Source organism: Paramormyrops kingsleyae, chromosome 3 (assembly GCF_048594095.1).
Source record: "Paramormyrops kingsleyae isolate MSU_618 chromosome 3, PKINGS_0.4, whole genome shotgun sequence".
Taxonomy (NCBI): domain Eukaryota; kingdom Metazoa; phylum Chordata; class Actinopteri; order Osteoglossiformes; family Mormyridae; genus Paramormyrops; species Paramormyrops kingsleyae.
This window is the reverse complement of record NC_132799.1, coordinates 4,189,567-4,207,589: the sequence shown is the minus strand read 5'-3', so window position 1 is coordinate 4,207,589 and position 18,023 is coordinate 4,189,567. Positions and strand designations below refer to the sequence as shown.

Below are 18,023 nucleotides of genomic sequence, written 5' to 3'. Positions count from 1 at the left end.
TCCAAACCAAGAAAGCAATCCAACAATAATCAAGTAATGAGCTAAGCTAGCGAAGTGTCTCTCTGTCCGGCTCTTATCCCTCTCCGGACGGAAGTGACGGGGTCGAGTAGGAATCGAAGGCGGGGCCCGGAGGTGGGGGTGGAGCCAGGGCAGGTCTAGCGGGCACGGTCGTGGGCGGAGTTCGGACGTGGAGGCGGGGTGAAAACAACGGCACGTAACACCCCCCCCCCATAAGTGTGAACCTTGTAGGGTTCATAATTTCTAACACAATTACACATTACATATTCACATTACAAATTTAACAGGAACGTGAGAGGGCATCCGCCACCAGGTTGCTGGCTCCTTTTTTGTGGAGAATCTGCAAATTGAAAGCCTGTATAATCAAAGACCAGCGCATGAGACGTTGGTTGTTATTCCGCATCCTATTCAGAAAAAGCAGGGGGTTGTGGTCCGTGAACATGACCACTGGCTGAACACTGTCACCTACGTATACTTCGAACTGCTGTAGGGCAAGTAATAACGCAAGGGCTTCCTTCTCAATAGTGCTATATGCCAATTGGTGTTTGACAAATTTCTTCGACCAATAGCAGACAGGGTGGTCCAGACCTGCATCATCCTCCTGGAGAAGGACGGCGCCGGCACCGGTACCACTGGCATCAACTTCTAACTTGAAAGGTTTACCGAAGTCAGGGGTAGCTAATACAGGGGAACTGGAGAGTAACGATTTTACCGCGTCAAAAGCCGACTGACACTCAGCAGACCACATCATTTGGGCGTCCTTACGAAGTAAGTTAGTGAGGGGCAACACAACATCGGAGAAATTTCGGCAAAAGCAACGATAATAGCCTGCCATGCCTAGGAAGCGACGAAGGTCCTTTCTAGTTTTGGGAATAGGGAAAGATGTTATAGCCTGGACCTTGGCGTCGACAGGCTTCACTGTTCCGCGTCCCACTAGCTTACCAAGGTACGTAACCGTGCCCTGACCGAACTCACATTTCTCCAGATTTAATACTAAGGAAGCATCCCTGAGCCTAATAAACACTTGTTCCAACGTTGCCAAATGATGCTCCCACGAATCAGAGTACACGACTACGTCATCTAAGTATGCTTCACAATTTTGCACATCTCCCAGAATAAGTCGTTGGAACGTAGCCGGGGCATTTCGCAATCCGAATGACATAACTGTGTACTGCATGAAGGTGTCTGGGGTGACGAATGCAGAAATTTCCGAAACAGGAGGGGTCAATGGAACCTGCCAGTAACCTTTCAGGAGGTCGAGTTTTGTGACAAATTTGGCGGAACCAATGCGGTCTACACAGTCTTCCATTCGGGGAAGGGGAAAAGCGTCTGGTTTGGTAACAGCATTCACTTTTCGATAATCTGTACAAAAACGGAACGTACCGTCAGGTTTTGGAACAAGCAAACAAGGGGAACTCCACGGGCTAGAACTAGGGATAGCGAAACCCGTTTCCAATAGGTAATCCGTCTCTTTCTGTAGTTGCTCCCGCTTCCTAGGACTAACACGATAGGGGTGTTGTTTAATGGGGACATGATCTCCCACGTCGATGTCGTGAACCAAAACAGGGGTCTACGAAGGGGTGTCGGAGAATAGTGAGGGGAATCTACGTATTAGGGCTTGGATATCTGACTTGGCGGCGCGGGGCAAATGATCAAGCCTTTCCGTAAGGGTTTCAAGGGCACGAACACAGGGCAAACAATTCCGGCCAAGATGTAAACCATCGATTTCCGGCGAGTAGTCTCGCACCGGCACATTAACGAGGGCAGAGGGGAGCACAACAGGAGCGGACGAAGGGACAGAGACTGTGCGATCAACATACGATTTTAACATGTTTACATGACACAATCGGGTTTTTCGCTTTCGATCTGGGGTTTCGATGACATAATTGAGAGGACTAAGCTTTTCCTTTATTTTATAAGGACCTGAGAAACGCGCTTGTAAAGACGAACCAGGCAGGGGTAAAAGGACCAACACTCGATCTCCCTCCTGGAAAGTACGCTCTCTGGCTTTCACATCGAACCGAGCCTTCATCTTCTTCTGCGATGACCATAGCGAACGCTTGGCCAGTTCCCGAGCCGCACTAAGGCGTTCACGTAACGACTTAGCAAACATCGATACGTTCCTATTCTGAGGGGATGGATCAGGGGACGGATCAGGGGACAACCACTGTTCTTGGAGGACCTTTAAAGGTCCGCGCACGGTGTGTCCAAAAACGAGCTCAGCTGGGCTGAACCCGGTGGATTCCTGTATGGTATCTCGAATGGCAAACAGAAGTAGAGGGATTCCCTCGTCCCAATCCCTTCCGGCCTCTAAACAAAAGGTCCGTAGCATTGTTTTAAATGACTGGTGAAACCGCTCAAGAGCACCCTGAGACTCCGGGTGATAGGCACTGGAGACCCGGTGTCGAACATTCAATTCCTGCAACACTTGGGAAAATAACAGGGACGTGAAATTTGAACCCTGGTCAGACTGCACGTACTTCGGTAAACCGAAAGTGGTACAAAACTTAATTAGAGCTCGTACCACTCCTTTGGTACGTAAACTCCAAATAGGTATCGCCTCCGGGTAACGAGTAGCGGCACACATTAGGGTGAAAATATAATTATTCCCAGAGTGAGTTTTAGGCAAGGGACCCACACAATCGATGATAACATGTCCAAATGGTTCCCCGATAGCTGGGACAGGACGCAAGGGCGCAGGGGGAATTACCTGATTTAGCTTCCCTACCAGCTGACAAATGTGACACGAGCGGCAGTATTTCTTAACCTCCAAATTTATACCAGGCCAATAGAAGTACTTTAGTACACGAGCGAGCGTCTTTCTAATGCCTAAGTGTCCAGAACACGGGTGGTCATGAGCCAAAGCTAGTACCTGGTCTCTATGGGTACACGGAACTACTATCTGAAATAGTATAGCCCAATCCAAAGGAGTCTGAGGAGGTGTCCACTTCCGCATCCACAGACCCTGATCAACAAAGTACGCCACTGAATGGTCTGCTAAGGTCGCTTTTTCTACGGTTAAATCAAAACACTCCGTCAGAGACGGGTCAGCTCCCTGAGCTGCGACCAGATCCTTTCGAGTACATATATCATCTATAACTTGAGGTAAAGCTGGTTCTTTCCCAAGTGGGGGACTAGCACACGGGGGCAGAATAGGTACATCTCGATCAGCCATGAAGGAATCAGCCAGGTCAATGTCTGCGAATTGCCGAGCTTGGGCACAAGTAAGGACACAAGCGGGAAATGCATCAGGGAAATCATTTTCAAAGTTGTCAGAGCCACTCTCTGGTTCTGACGCTACCTCAGGTAGAGGAACTACCTTACCTCCCGCAATGTCATTCCCCAAAATAAAAGATACACCCGAAACAGGAAGTCGAGGTCGAACAGCAACTTTCACAACACCCGAAAAATCATTGGTTTGTAGATGAACCCGGTGGAGAGGCACTCTCATTGTTCCTAACTCGATACCTTGAACTAGTACGTCATAACCAGCATAGGACGAGTTATCAAAGGTTAACACAGAGTCCAATATGAAGGACTGAGCAGCACCAGTGTCCCGCAATATCGTGATGGGACACTTAACATCAAAGTTCCCCAGAGAAACAAAACCAGGGAAAACAAAAGGCTGGAAGGAGGGTTCCACAGAGTTAGGTGATATCGGAGCATCAGAGACGGGAACACAATCTGTCACAAGTACCTTTTTCACATTTAAACGAGTGTTCTTGCGTTGTAACGCAGGACAAACTGAAATGAGGTGACCAATTTCATGGCAATAATAACTACGGGTTTCCGTAGACGAGGTTACCGGAGTAGCCTTTTCCGATATCGGTCTAGGACTAAGTTGTAGGACTTTGCGTGGCAAAGGGGTAGGGGCAAACACAGTACGGTGCGTCAGTACAAACTCATCAGCCAAGGTAGCAGCTTCAACGAGAGTCGTAACTTTCTGTTCATTCAAGTAGACGACTACACGGTCGGGTACACAATTCTTAAACTCCTCCAATAAAATCAGTTCCTTTAGCTGATTAAAGTCAGTCACACTGCTAGCAGTACACCATATATCTAGCAATATGGCCTTTTCTCGAGCGAATTCCCCGTGGGTTTGCGTAGCGGATTTATAAAGCTTCCTGAAATTCTGCCGATAGGCTTCAGGCACTAACTCGTAAGCTCTCAAAACTGTAGCCTTCACAATGTCGTAATCAAGACTTTGCTCCAGACCAAGGGCTGAACAGACCTCTTGAGCCTTCCCCACTAGTTTGCATTGCAGCAGCAACGACCAAAGATGCCGGGGCCAATTCAAGGTGGTCGCGATGCGCTCGAAGATGGGGAAGTAAGCGTCTACCTCATTTTCCCTAAAAATGGGCACAAGTCCAATGTGACGGCTTACATCAAAGCCAATAGGTTCCCTCTCAGGAGGTCGAGTAGAAACCGGGGGAGATGGAGCATTAGGACGCACACTCTCGTCCAGTGAGCCTACACCGGCACGAGCGGTGGAGCGGTCGGCATCAAGGGGCGAGCTTACCTTACGAGGGTGAGGAACAGGCGGTGTTGGACCTGCCCTCGCCCTTTTCATGTTAGCATCCCGTTCCGCCTCCAACTCCAAAGCCCTAATGCGTAAGAGCTGGGCTTGGCAATCCTGCTTCTTAATCTCCAATTCGGTTTCTCGTAGCCGAATTGTGAGGAGAATCTCCTCCTTAGTCGAGCCGGGACCTCCGGGATCCATGCACCGGGCCTTCTGCTTCCGCCGACACAGGAGACCGGGGCGGGCAAGGTGCAACACCCGAAAGATCACCAGGCTCGGGTAGAATACCCTGCATGACTAACTCGTCGTACAGGACCTGCTTAATTTCTTGCTTCGACGCACAGATCGGAATCCCCACGTTGAAAAACCCCGCAATGGCTACTAGGTCAGCTTTCCTGCAAGCTTCAAAGCGCTCCTGCGTGGGGTTCAGGGTAAACTCAAGCAAGTCAAAGGTAGCCATCCTGCAATCCCAAGTACACCAACTATACCCACTATAGTCAATCCGCCAAGCAAAACCGAAAGTAACGGAAAGACAACACAGAGGAATGACGAAATCCCAGACAGGACAATCCCAGACAAAACAATTCCCGGACAGGAATATCCTGGACAGGAAAATCCCGGACAGGAGTATCCTGGGCCGGACAATATCCCGGACGAGCCCCCAATTTCTGTTACACCCTAAACCCTAGACTAGGGTCGTAACAGAGGAAGGGAATGGGGAAAGGGGAACGAGGGCAACACAGGGTGTGGTGTACAAGGGAACACACGTGGACAAAGGGTATATTTTTATAGCTTTTTATATTTTTTATTCACGCAGGACAGACACAGAACAAATGGTCTAGGTGCGGAAAGACTCAGGAGTGATTATCGCCAAAATAAGAAACAAAAACCCATTTATCCAACACAACCCAATTCTAACTTAACTAAGTGTAAAACCAAACAACAAGTGATACTCCTTACTCCCTATCCAAAAACAGTCACAAAAACTTCCAAACAAAACCGGCAATCACTCCCTAAGCACCAAACAATCACACAAAACATACACACAGCAAAGCGTCAATGTTTGAGGGGCGCGCGAAGACGTAAACCAAAAAACAAGCAAAAGATCGATAACCAGAAAAGCAAGCAAAACCGGGCGAAAGTACAAAAAGGGGTAAGGCAAAGAATCGTAAGTCAAGGAAATCAAAAGTCATACACAAATATCCAAACCAAGAAAGCAATCCAACAATAATCAAGTAATGAGCTAAGCTAGCGAAGTGTCTCTCTGTCCGGCTCTTATCCCTCTCCGGACGGAAGTGACGGGGTCGAGTAGGAATCGAAGGCGGGGCCCGGAGGTGGGGGTGGAGCCAGGGCAGATCTAGCGGGCACGGTCGTGGGCGGAGTTCGGACGTGGAGGCGGGGTGAAAACAACGGCACGTAACACATGGTGGAAGAAAAAAAAAGTCCTCCTACCATTCCGTATGGAAGTGGTAGGTTTTTGGCTTCTTCCTTGGTCCAGCTCCCCCATTCATTTTCATACCCCTATTAGTAGAAATAAATTGGAAGCTGACCAGGGGACTCGGCCGCTTGCCGGAGTTTTGCAGCAGCTGGCGCGGTTGAACGCGTCATCCAGCCTCTACTTTTTATACCAGGGTTATTCAACTCACGGTCCTCGAGGTCCGAGCACTGCTGGTTTTCCAGCCTTCCTTTACCTGTCAGTCAGGTGTGAAGCCTCTGACCAATCAGAATCAGTCATTATTAAACTACCTGAGAGAACTGAAAACACGGCCTGGATTTGGAATCGAGGTCCAGAGTTGAAGAACCCTGTTTTATACTATGCGATCTACCCACTCTACATTTGCAATCGACCAGTAGATCGCGATCGACGTATTGGGCACCCCTGGCGTAGACCATATATACGTCGGAGTGGATCATGAAAACAATACTTCTGCCTTTGAATCGATTCAAATCGATGCATTGTTACACCCCTGGTAAATACGGTGAAGCATAAGGACGTTGCTTATTTCTGATGCATTGTCGTGTAAACGCTTCAATATGCAAATTTTAATTCCTGCTATTAAATAATGAATACCATTTCAGCTCTGTCATTCACAGACACTTTAGCAGTTTCCGAATCTTGATGTGTTTTTTTGGGAAGGCATATTCAGTTTTGCCCGGTTTTAGATTTACCTCAGATGTAATATTTGGCTTGGTTGCATTCAGACCAATAATCGTTCAATATCGGCACACTAACCTGACAAATACATAAAGAGTAGCTTGTACTGCCATCCAGTGGCACAATCGTATCAGCCAAAGAGGTCACCGACCTTACATTCTGCACAGACAGCGCTGAGCTAGGAGAAAAACCAACCCCCCCAAAGGCGGTGCATAACTGTACTGTTAGTTTCAGAAGTACAAGACAAATCTTCCATTACTCCAGACATTTATTTCAGCAAATGTAACAGTCATAGGAAAGTTGTCCGGGTTTATACGAAAGACACGGGAGCAGAGCCAAAATGGGCGCAAATCAGCGTGTCCCTTCTTTGAGGGAACGGCGAAAGCAGCGTGGACTAGGGGGAACGTCGATGCATGTCTTCTCCGTCAGCAGAGCTTTGCCCTCCCAGGGAATCGTGTACACGACGAAGCGACACAGCAGCCTCTGCAAGGGAAAAACGCGGCGGTCATTTAACAGCGCCACCTGCGCAGGCTGCAGACAAGGCGAATAGAGACGCACATCCTAATTAAGTGTGGTACCGTTTAAAAATACCGCTGGATATTGTCAACATATCGGAATATACTCAATTCGGAGTTAGCCAAAACGGCATGCTTACATCGGTATTACACGCACAGCATCTTCTCTTTAAATATTATAATGCATAAAAGCACCTGACCCCACATTAGAAGCTAACCCTTGAGAAACAGACTGAATATCCAAGTGGGAAGCGATACGCGTTTTGCAAGTGCAGTTTTAACCAAGATTAGGGTCTGCGTCAGGTGCGCATTTACCTTCCCGTTTACTTGCAAAGGACAGGTTTCCGGGTCCATCGCCTGCGCTTTCATGCACCAAGTCAGGCCCAGTTCTGTGGTCAAGATGTAGTTCAGACCTGCCACAACCTGCAGAGATGGGGGACGCGAGTTCATGTCTCATACTTCGCTCATAAGGACAAATAGAACCAGAAATGGACTGTCGCACAAAACAAAATCAATGGAGCGCGGTGTTTGTGCAATTACAGAGAATACGCCGAAGCTCGGTCATTCACAGTTACAGTTTTGAAATCCTGTTGCGTTTTGGGGCGAGAAAAAGAGTGCAATACCTGAGTTTGAGAGGATACTATAGCCGTGAGTTTGTAGGCATAATTCTCCTGGGACGCCGCCGCATTGTACGCGGCTACGGCAAACCAGGCCGCTTGCCGCACTTCACACCGGTCCGAGGGCACGTCGGAGGGAGCCCCAGGCATCGCGGGCGCCCCGGGCATCGCGGGCGTCTCGGCCATGACGTAGCCGATGGGCGCTACGAGGAAGCAAATGGCGAGGAGCTGCGGAAAGAAAAGCACTGCCATTACAACAACACATGAGCGGTACTACACTACCCCGCATAAATATAACCATAATTATTTAAATTAACCAATCAGCTGATTATACAATTAGTAGATAATTACTTGATGAAGACTGCAGGCCATTATTCACTACTCATACTTGGTGTGATCTAGCCTTACCTACGTGTGGGTAGTATTTGCACCTGAATAATTAGATATTCTGTTCATATGCTTCTTAAAATTGAACATGAACTGGTCAACTGATCATCTTGGTGATTTGTAAACAATATGGAGTTGCAATCTTCTCAAAAATAGTTATTTCTCGCCGAGATCAAATATCTAAGGAGCCCCTGAATGGACATGTGCAAAACAATAAAACGCTCTCACTGTCGCGTGCACACGTGGTAAATTATTCATACCGTGACCGCGACATAAAGGCTTGTAAAGTGCAGCGCATATGTAACCTGGAGATACTGGGGGTAAGACACAGCTCTGCCGGCACTTTGTAAAGCCTATGGCTTGTAACCCGGGTTGCTACGTGAGTTGGAGGCACACTGTAGTTTTGAGTGCTACTTTTTTATTTGATCTATTTAGTTGAAAAGGAAACAGTGTAAGACAACATAAATGCATTTATGTCAAGATGTAAAACCTAATGTTACAAATATGTGGTTGTAATGAAATTACAAATGGAATTGGCACAATTAGAAACACTGGACTGAAGAAAATTGTCATTTGTGATTGTTTTTCCAATAATAACTGTAACTGAAACTTATACAATGTTAGTAGGTTAAATGGTATGAGAAGAAGTTTGCAACAAAGAAAAGAACATTCACGTTCATGGCTGCCCCGTAACTTCAGTCAAAAATGCAGATATTCTGTAACAGATAGTCAGGCCCTGCGTTTGGTGCGCGCTACAGATATGAGGTAATAAAACGGACAGGGTCGCTATTTGCTTAATTTTACTGACGATTTCAAAATACAGTACAGGTGTTTCAAACGCTTTTCAAATTATAGTAGTGTACAAATAAATGTATAATTTAAATACGTTATAATGAGGTAAGCTGACCGGGGGGTGGAAAAAAACAACCCCACACACCAAATGTGGTACTTAGTTGTACTATTAGTTTTTCATTAGTCCAAGCCAGAATCTTGCATTATCCATCCATATTTAGACATCCTTCATTTTGGCAAATATTTCATTCATAGGAAAGTTGTCCGGGTTTTTATGAAAGATACGGGACCAGAACCAGAATGGGCGCAAATCAGTGTGTCCCTTGTGTGAGGGAACGGCGATAGTAGGGTGGACGAAGGGGACTGTCGATGCATCTCTTCTCAATTAGCATCGTTCTGCCCTTCCTGGGAATCGTGTACACCATGAGACGACACAGCAGCCTCTGCAAGGGAAAACCGCGGCGGTCATTTAACAGCGACACCTGCGCATGGTGCAAACAAGGCGGATAGAGGCGGCTACGGCTACGGCAAAACGGGCCGCTTGCGGCACATCGTACGAGTCGGTGGGCACGTAAAAGGGAGCCCCGGGCATCGTGGCGATGGGCGCTACGAGGAAGCAAACGACGAGGAGCTTATCCTGCGTTATATTTAAATTCAAGATGGCTGAGTTCGGGGTCGATTAGATTCCTCCCAGTTCACGATCTACAATTCCGACTTCAGGGGGCCTTCCAGTTAAATTTCCGACTACAAGCTCGGAATTTACGAATTACGAGTTAAAATGAAACTGATAGCAATGGAACAGTCTAGGAAAAGGACTCGTTCTCACATTTGGGAACGTTTTGCTGTGTTATCTCCAACTAAGGTAGGTCAGAAAAATATAAAAGTAATCATTCCTCGGTACATGAATATTCATCTTCTCATGTAAGGTCCCGTGTCTGATCTGCTCTCAGCAACTGGCCTGCAGTAATAATAAATTACATGTGTGTGTGTGTGTATGTATGTGTATGTGTATATATATATATATATATATATATATATATATATATATATATATATATATATATATATATATATATATACACACTCACCTAAAGGATTATTAGGAACACCATACTAATACGGTGTTTGACCCCCTTTCGCCTTCAGAACTGCCTTAATTCTACGTGGCATTGATTCAGCAAGGTGCTGAAAGCATTCTTTAGAAATGTTGGCCCATATTGATAGGATAGCATCTTGCAGTTGATGGAGATTTGTGGGATGAACATCCAGGGCATGAAGCTCCCATTCCACCACATCCCAAAGATGCTCTGTTGGGTTGAGATCTGGTGACTGTGGGGGCCATTTTAGTACAGTGAACTCATTGTCATGTTCAAGAAACCAATTTGAAATGATTCGAGCTTTGTGACATGGTGCATTATCCTGCTGGAAGTAGCCATCAGAGGATGGGTACATGGTGGTCATAAAGGGATGGACATGGTCAGAAACAATGCTCAGGTAGGCTGTGGCATTTAAACGATGCCCAATTGGCACTAAGGGGCCTAAAGTGTGCCAAGAAAACATCCTCCACACCATTACACCACCACCACCAGCCTACCACCAGTTTCTTTCCCATTCTGACATTCAGTTTGGAGCTCAGGAGATTGTCTTGACCAGGACCAATTGTGATTGGTGGATTAGATAATTGCATTAATGAGAAATTGAACAGGTGTTCCTAATAATCCTTTAGGTGAGTGTATATATATATATATATATATATATATATATATATATATAGTGTTTTGCTCAAGGTATCCGGAAGGACATAAGAGATGAAGCCATAATGAACATGATTGTACTGAATACTCAGCCCTTTTCTGTAGCAGAGCTGGATGGTGGAAGGGAATGAGGCATCAGCTGTAAGCCTGAGAACAGACATGTGGACCTCACTGCACAGGGGTACATATCTCACTGAAACAGCTGCCAACATCATTACCTGTGCTGATACAGTGAAGCTCTGCCACACTGCTTGTACTGCACATGCTCTTAGCCGTACCGTTTAAAAGGCAATTGAGCAAACCCCTGGGTTCGATTTGACCATAGCATGGCTGAGAAGGATTGTGGTGCCAAAGCCTCTGGTTCCAGTGGAGATGGGTATGCCAGTTTCGAAACCGATTCAAGAAGTGGACACTCGCTGGAACAGCACCTTTGCAGTGCTGCAGTGCATGTTCAACAACACAGCCAGTGGGGCTGCCGTGGTCAGTTTAAAAACTGATGTTACCCTACTGAGCTATGAAGAGTATCACTCAGTAAAAGTGTATAGGAGTGCTCAAACCTTTCCAACTGGCCACTGTAGCTTTGGCAGAGGAAAAGACAGTGTCGGGGTTAGAAGTGATACCACTTGTGAAAATGCTGAGGCAGTCCTGAAGCTCAAAACTGGCAGATGAGAAGGCCGTTCACCTTGCCAATACCCTGGTAAGAATGATTATGGAAAAATATCTGTATGGGAGACCATGAGTGTTATGCACATTCCCACTCTGCGGGATCCCAGGTTTAACAATGTTGGTTTCTGCAGCTCCACAAATGCCCAAGCAGCAGTGAAAAAGTTTACAGCAGAATGTGCAGCAGATATGAGGAGATCAATGGACACGGCTGTAGGACCGTCGCTAGAATGCTTTAGTTTTACAAAGCGTCAAGTAATTGATTTAAAACTTCATTGCTTCAGAAAACTTTTCCCCATCACATATGCCTGGTACTACACTACACTGCATAAATATAACCATAATACTTTAAATTAACCAACTAGCTGATTATACTCTTAGCAGACCTGGGGGAAACTTTGCAAAAAAATCGTTCACTGTCCATTAGTGATAGAGTGTAAGTAAGTTCAAGTATTCTTACAAACTCCTTAAATCCAGCAATCCAGCATTCTTTGCTACAGAAAAGGGCTGAGCATACTCGTTCCATAAGTGGAAATTAGTGGGAGAACATTTTAAAATGAATTTGAGAAAACACTTCTTTACACAGCGTGTAGAGTATGGAATAGTCTTCCTGCTAGTGTAGTGCAAGCTAAAACCCTGGGTTCCATTAAATCAGGGCTAGATAAGATTTTTAACAACTCTGAGCTATTAGTTAAGTTCGCCCCAAATGAGCTTGATGGGCCGAATGGCCTCCTCTCATCTGTAAATTTATGTTCTTATACTATTATAGCATCCAGTACAATCATGTTCATTACAGCTTCATCTATTATCCCCTTCAGGTATCTGGAGCAAGACACACATTACATACACATATAATTTAACACCGAATATCTGGTACAGGTGCACTGGGAGCTGGGAGGAATCAAAAACGTGGACTGGCCGGGGATCCCAGAGGACTGGGTTGAGTAACACTGTACTATACAATATATTCAGATTGTGTTTCTTTGGAGTAAACATAATATGTTTTATGTTTAGGTACATAAAAGCTGTTCTGCAGCTTTTTAAATCACCTGTATAAAAAGCATCATTCTAAATATGTTACTTTTGGGGCATTTCTGAGCACTGAGATGAAATTCCTGCAAGGAGGCTTGCACCTTCTGTCTCTGTGACATAACGCATAAGTCAAACGGTATTTGGTCAAAGTCAAGAACAGGAAGGTTGTCTTTTGTTGAATGTCAGCAAAATAAGGGCAGATAATAAGGGTAAAATAGCATATTTTAACAAGCTCAGATATGTTATGAGAGAAGTCGTTTAACTCAAATATGGACATTAGCAGGTCTAAGAAAGGCACGTATCATGGTATTGACTAATGATCCAGAAGATAATGCATAATGGGGAAAAATATTTGATTGTGACATAGCACCTATTCATTAATACACACCGCACAAAGCTCTATTGAATTCAATTCTATTTACAAAGTCAGCTGCATTTCAGATATCCTATTTGATGTATGTTATGTACATTTCAGTTATTGCACTACTGCTTGTGCAAGTATGACTTTGTACTGCTTGTGCATTGTCAGCATTCTGCAGAACAGGGTGGATCGGCTTCGGATGCTATAAAAACCAGCCAGAGCTCAACACCATCACCTTATCTAGCTGCAAGCTGAGATTTCACGATGGCTTTTTGGTGGCTCTGCGTGACACTTCTCTTGGCGTTCCCTTGTGGGGCACGGATGGTTGGAGGACCCGTAGAGCAGTCACCCGATAGCCCCTTAGTGATGGATGCCGCTCGCGTCGCCATGACATTGTACAATGAACAGGCAAATGACAAGTACTTCTACGCTTTGGGAAAGGTCATCTCAGCCAAGACACAGGTGAGACCGTAATCTCGATGATCTCAGAAGCTGTTGAATGTTTGAGGACCCATCCTAACTTCAAATTGCTTTTAATTGCAGCCTTAACACATTGTAAGAAAATTGAATACTTTTAAAAAATGTAGTGAAGAAAATATTAAACAACTTTCCCAAAACTAACAGATTGCAGTATAAACCTAAACGCATGAGTGTCAATAAAGAGGTTTTCCAACTGATAGATAAATTGGAGATTTAACTGGAATAATCACATTATGAATGTACACTAATATTAAGAAAGCACATCATATTAAGAATAGATTTCTGCCACCTATTGGTTTGGCAGCTTAATAGACAGGATTGTGGCCTGATCTGACTCTGTAGAAACACTCCCAGTCTTTATTTTAGTCTTTATTTGTCTCTCAGCTGGCTGTAGTGTGTGTGTGTGTGTGTGTGTGTGACCAGTAACGACCTGGCAATCTGACCAGGGTGACCCCTGCTTCACGCTCCCTAATTCTGGGACAGTCTTGCCCCCCCCCCCTCCAGCTTTCACTGAACAAGTGATTATGAGAGTCTGGTTAATTTCTAGAAATTTCTACACACCAGTTTCCCTTCCCCCTCCCCATTGTCAATTAGGTGGTGGCAGGAGTCATCTTTTACTTGGAGGTGGAGGTGGGGCGCTGTGAGAAGCAAAACCAGCAGATGACATCCTGCCCTCAGGACAGCAACACCAAGGTGAGCGTCTGAAAAGCTTACGGCTGGACAGTTTACATGCCGATGACGTTCAGTACCTATAGTTACATATTTAGCAGAAACTTTTGTCCAAAGTGATGAACAAGTGAGGCAAATAGCCCATTACAGACATACACACTGTTAAGGAGTCAACTAGGGGTAAGTGCAGCTAGGCTGAACTTCCAGGGAATGTCCAGGTACAAGAGCATGAGGGACTGGAGCAGGAACTACACGACAAGATCTAACAGAGCAAGAACATAATAAGACTATTCAAGGAGCAGAACATTGAAGGAGTGTAAATGGGCTCAGGTTAGTAGAGGAGTTCATGGAGAGGATGGGTCTTGAGGTGTTTTTCTTGAAGGTTGGAGAGGGAGTCCGATGATGGACGTGGTTCAGCAGCTCATTTCATCATCAGGGAACCATGAAAGAGAACTAAGCAATGTTTCCCCTAACTTCCTGCAGACGCTGCTCTGTGACCTCAGCCTGTGGGAACAGCCCTGGGAGAACAGCAACAAGCTCCTGAAGAGTCAGTGTCGGGACGCTTGATTTGATAAAAAAAAAAAATAATAAAATCATTCATTTAGGTTAACAGAGCAGGTGAAGATCAATGTAATAAAATAAAATGCAAACTCTCCTTCATTGTTTTCCTTGTATGACAGAAACGTGAAACAAATAAATGAGAATTTTTGCCCACCCCAGCATCGAGTTCTGGATTCTCCTGGATTGAGATTTGCAAGACAAACTTAACAAGAGCTTAACAACTACATTTATTAAAATTTCAAAATATAAACAGCACGTACATTGCAAAGCTCGTTTTGTGTACAGTTTCTTTTTGTTTAGTGTTGATAATAACCATTTATAAAAAGGCAAAAACAAAAGGCAAGGAGAAATGGTGAATAAACAGACATATGGAATGTACAGCCACCGCTTTCAGCCTCAGTCATAGAGCTGCTTAAGAAAAGATCCAGGCCCCACAAAACAAAACGTCAGCTGACCGCCTGCTGGCCTAGTCAGTGCGTGTAGCTTATCTCACACACAACATGAAAGCATGGATCCATCCGTCCTTGTAGCAACAATTCAGGCTGCTGGTGGTGTAACGGTGTGGGGGATATTTTCTTGGCTCACTTGCAACTCCTTGGTCACTTCCATGACCTAACTGTGCTAGTCATGTTCAATTGTAGTTGTTCAGTTCAGTGTTTCCCAATCCACAGACAGTCCACGTTTTTGCTAGGGAGCTGGGAGGGAGCATAAACGTGGACTGTCTGTGGGTCCCTGAGTGAGCAAGGCCAGGACTTCCTGAGTGACCAGGTGAACAAGCCAAAACCTTATATTTAAAGTTTTATTTTGTTAGTTGCTGAGAATTCCAAGCCAGAATCCTGCACTACTCCATTTGCAATTAGACATTCTTCATTCTGGCAGGAGATTTTATTCACAGGAAAACAACTGTCTGGCTTTATAGGTGGGGGTGGGGGGGATGGGAGCAGTAAAGGAAACCAGTCCAAGGGGCTTAAATCAGTCTGCCCTGTGTGTGTGGGAGTGGCGGTATCAGTGTGGGTGAGTGGGACTGTCAGCACATCCCCTGACCACAGTACAACACAGCAACCTCTGGAAAACATGGTGTCTGTTTAACAGCAGAACCCGCAGAACCCGCGCAGGGTGACAAGGCGGATGGAGATGCACATCTTACTTAAGTATGGTACCACTTAAAACTCAGGTCCCCTCAAAAAACACACAGCTCTGATTAGGTCACATTGGCATACCTACAGTTGCATAATCGGTATTACATGCACAGTATCTTATCTTCAGTATTATTTAATGCATAATAATAAACACCCTGAGCCACATTTAAGGCTATCCTTATTTTTAATGAAACAGCATTAAGTTGTACGTATCGCTTCCCTCTTACCTACCCGTGTTGTATTTCCCAAAGGGTGTCACTCTGTGCGTAGAACTCCTGACACCTTTGGACTAGAATAGGGGTGGGTTCTCTGTCCTTGTCTTAGGTTTAGGAACTTTCTATTTACAAGGTTCCCAAATCAGACTATTTAGACTACTAAATTAACATATAATTCTGTAAAAATCTGTTTACACTTGGCTTAAACAAGTTCCATTATAAATAGGCCTAGTAGTTCATATGATTTTAATATAGAGTTGATGTAATATATGTTAAACACTGGATAATATTCCACTAAATTTTAGATCCAATATTCGCACCGATTCATACCTATTAGATGGATCAGGCATCAGCCAAATGTCTCCACGCCCAGTGCTTGTTTCGTTTTCAGCAGTCTGTAAAAACATTGGTTATTACATACAAGAACACCTTTTGCACACTACCATGAATACCACTAGTAACTCTTTTTGGAACTACAGCAATTGTAGGCCCACACCTAACAAACAAACAGTTAGGTAAATCATTCTATGCATTGTTGCCCAAACTGTTGCTGGGGAGCATTGCGGCCTTAAACCAAAGACCACTTCACTCAGAGCTGAGCAACACAAACGACACTCTCACCAGCAGCAGCTGCCTGCCGGAGAGGGAAGCCCTTAGTAGACTGAACGTTGGCTGTCGCCAAATAGTTGTGAGTAGTGATGGGCAGATGAAGCTTCATAAAGCACAGGAGGCATCGCTCTCAAAGTGGCGGGAAAAGTGTTGCTGTTAAACAGCGACATCTGGTGGATGGCAGACGTTATAACGGACAGCCTGGGTGAGATACACCAACCCCTTCTCATCGAGGCATGCTTGGGATTTTGGGGACACCAATACAAATGTACATTAGTTTGAATTTGAGAGTTATCCAAAACTTAGCTAACCAATGTCTAGACGTTGTTTATATATTAAATTTATGCTGCACAAATTCATATGTGTTGTCAGTGTCAGCTCTTGTTGTCCCACTCTGTGTCCCTTCCCCGTTTGGCCAGCAGGTGTTGCTGGTCATCCTGTCCCTTGTGTTGTCAGTCTTGGTGGTTCCCCTTTGTTCTGACAGCCGCATGGCTCAACTTGTTGAGCATATGGATGCCTGTGATGCCTGTGATCCCTTCTATCTTGTGTTTGAATCCTGCCTCCTATGTTTTTGTATTTTGTTCCCTAGTGTTTCATTTGTATGGCTTTTCTTGTTCCTGTGTCTTGTGATTTGTATTTGGTTTTGGTTTCATGTTTTGTGCCCGTGCTTGCGTTCTTACCTGTCTGTTATTCCCCTGGTGTAGATTTCGTTTCTTGGTTTCTTTGTTAGAGTTCCCTGAGTTTAAGTATTAGTTCCACCTCTTGCCTGCCATAGTGTGTTTTCCTGATTGCTCGTTGTCCTAACCCTCCCCAACTGGTTGTCTGTCACTCCTGCTTGTCATTACCCCGTTCAGTTTTTGTATTTAAGTTCCTGCCTGAGTTTAGTTCCCCAGTGGTTCGTTGTTGTATGTTGGATATTGCCCATCCATCTGCCCGTTCATCTGCCCCATTTTGTAATTAGTCTTTGTTTATCCCTGTTTACTTTTGACCTCTCGTGGTCTTTTTATTTTGTAGTGTTTCTTGTGTTTTTCTGTTTGTTTAATGAATCCCCATTTGTCCTGTGAGCCATCAGTGGGTCGTCCATTTCTGTTCCGACTTGCACTATGCCCCGTCCTCGTGTCAAACCCGCCCGGATCCATAACATGTGGGAAGTATATTAAACAAGATGTTTTTTAGTTCATTCATCTGACACTTTTATCTAGAACAGCTCAGAGTAGAGAGAAGGCTTACATTTCGGCTGTGCTCTCTGGAATTTGAATCCATGTCGTTGGCGTTAACACAATATTCTACGAGATAAACATTTGTGTGGGGATTCTTGGGGAAATAAAGAAGCTTGCTTCTGCAAATAAGTAGTGCTTTTGAGGGAACTGAATGGGGAGGGGGGTTATCTTTTTTATTTGACACCGTGTGGGGTGGGCACAATGAGCTGCAATGCGTCGGTACTGAAAGGACCATCAATAGTGAGGAATAACAGCTGTTTGAAGGGAACCCGGTCTTACAGCTCTGTTCCTTTCCGATAGGGGGCGCTGTTTACTAG

At 45.1% G+C, this 18,023-nt stretch overlaps 2 protein-coding genes across 6 annotated transcripts; one reads left to right on the top strand and one right to left on the bottom strand.

The window, feature by feature from the left end:
* Nucleotides 1-6,942: 6,942 nt before the first annotated feature.
* On the bottom strand, nucleotides 6,943-8,089 carry LOC111835751 (cystatin-like). The gene is made up of 3 exons (XM_072709439.1): nucleotides 7,831-8,089; nucleotides 7,523-7,630; nucleotides 6,943-7,175 (listed from the first exon to the last, which is right to left on the bottom strand). Exons 1-3 carry the CDS (start codon nucleotides 8,074-8,076, stop codon nucleotides 7,044-7,046), a joined length of 486 nt encoding a protein of 161 aa, XP_072565540.1. The 5' UTR covers nucleotides 8,077-8,089; the 3' UTR covers nucleotides 6,943-7,043.
* LOC111835752 (cystatin-like) lies at nucleotides 8,053-14,697 on the top strand. 5 transcript variants are annotated; one of them, XM_023796368.2, is made up of 5 exons: nucleotides 8,053-8,094; nucleotides 12,300-12,359; nucleotides 12,982-13,275; nucleotides 13,888-13,986; nucleotides 14,446-14,697. In XM_023796368.2, exons 3-5 carry the CDS (start codon nucleotides 13,078-13,080, stop codon nucleotides 14,527-14,529), a joined length of 381 nt encoding a protein of 126 aa, XP_023652136.2. In that variant the 5' UTR covers nucleotides 8,053-8,094; nucleotides 12,300-12,359; nucleotides 12,982-13,077; the 3' UTR covers nucleotides 14,530-14,697. The 5 variants fall into 5 exon arrangements, with proteins under 5 accessions (XP_023652136.2, XP_023652135.2, XP_023652137.2 ...); XM_023796367.2 differs by lacking the exon at nucleotides 8,053-8,094 and adding an exon at nucleotides 8,470-8,531; XM_023796366.2 differs by lacking the exon at nucleotides 8,053-8,094 and adding an exon at nucleotides 9,372-9,865.
* The last annotated feature ends 3,326 nt before the right edge of the window (nucleotides 14,698-18,023 follow it).

What these genes read in the sequence shown, in the direction of transcription:
- LOC111835751 (XM_072709439.1), bottom strand. Translation starts at nt 8,076, where the DNA reads ATGGCAGTGCTTTTCTTTCCGCAGCTCCTCGCCATTTGCTTCCTCGTA. An exon ending in TAGTATCCTCTCAAACTCAG is followed by an intron (nt 7,631 to 7,830) that starts GTATTGCACTCT and finishes CCATCTCTGCAG; the next exon opens with GTTGTGGCAGGTCTGAACTA. An exon ending in CTTTGCAAGTAAACGGGAAG is followed by an intron (nt 7,176 to 7,522) that starts GTAAATGCGCAC and finishes TTTCCCTTGCAG; the next exon opens with AGGCTGCTGTGTCGCTTCGT.
- LOC111835752 (XM_023796368.2), top strand. Translation starts at nt 13,078, where the DNA reads ATGGCTTTTTGGTGGCTCTGCGTGACACTTCTCTTGGCGTTCCCTTGT. An exon ending in TCATCTCAGCCAAGACACAG is followed by an intron (nt 13,276 to 13,887) that starts GTGAGACCGTAA and finishes ATTGTCAATTAG; the next exon opens with GTGGTGGCAGGAGTCATCTT. An exon ending in CTCAGGACAGCAACACCAAG is followed by an intron (nt 13,987 to 14,445) that starts GTGAGCGTCTGA and finishes AACTTCCTGCAG; the next exon opens with ACGCTGCTCTGTGACCTCAG.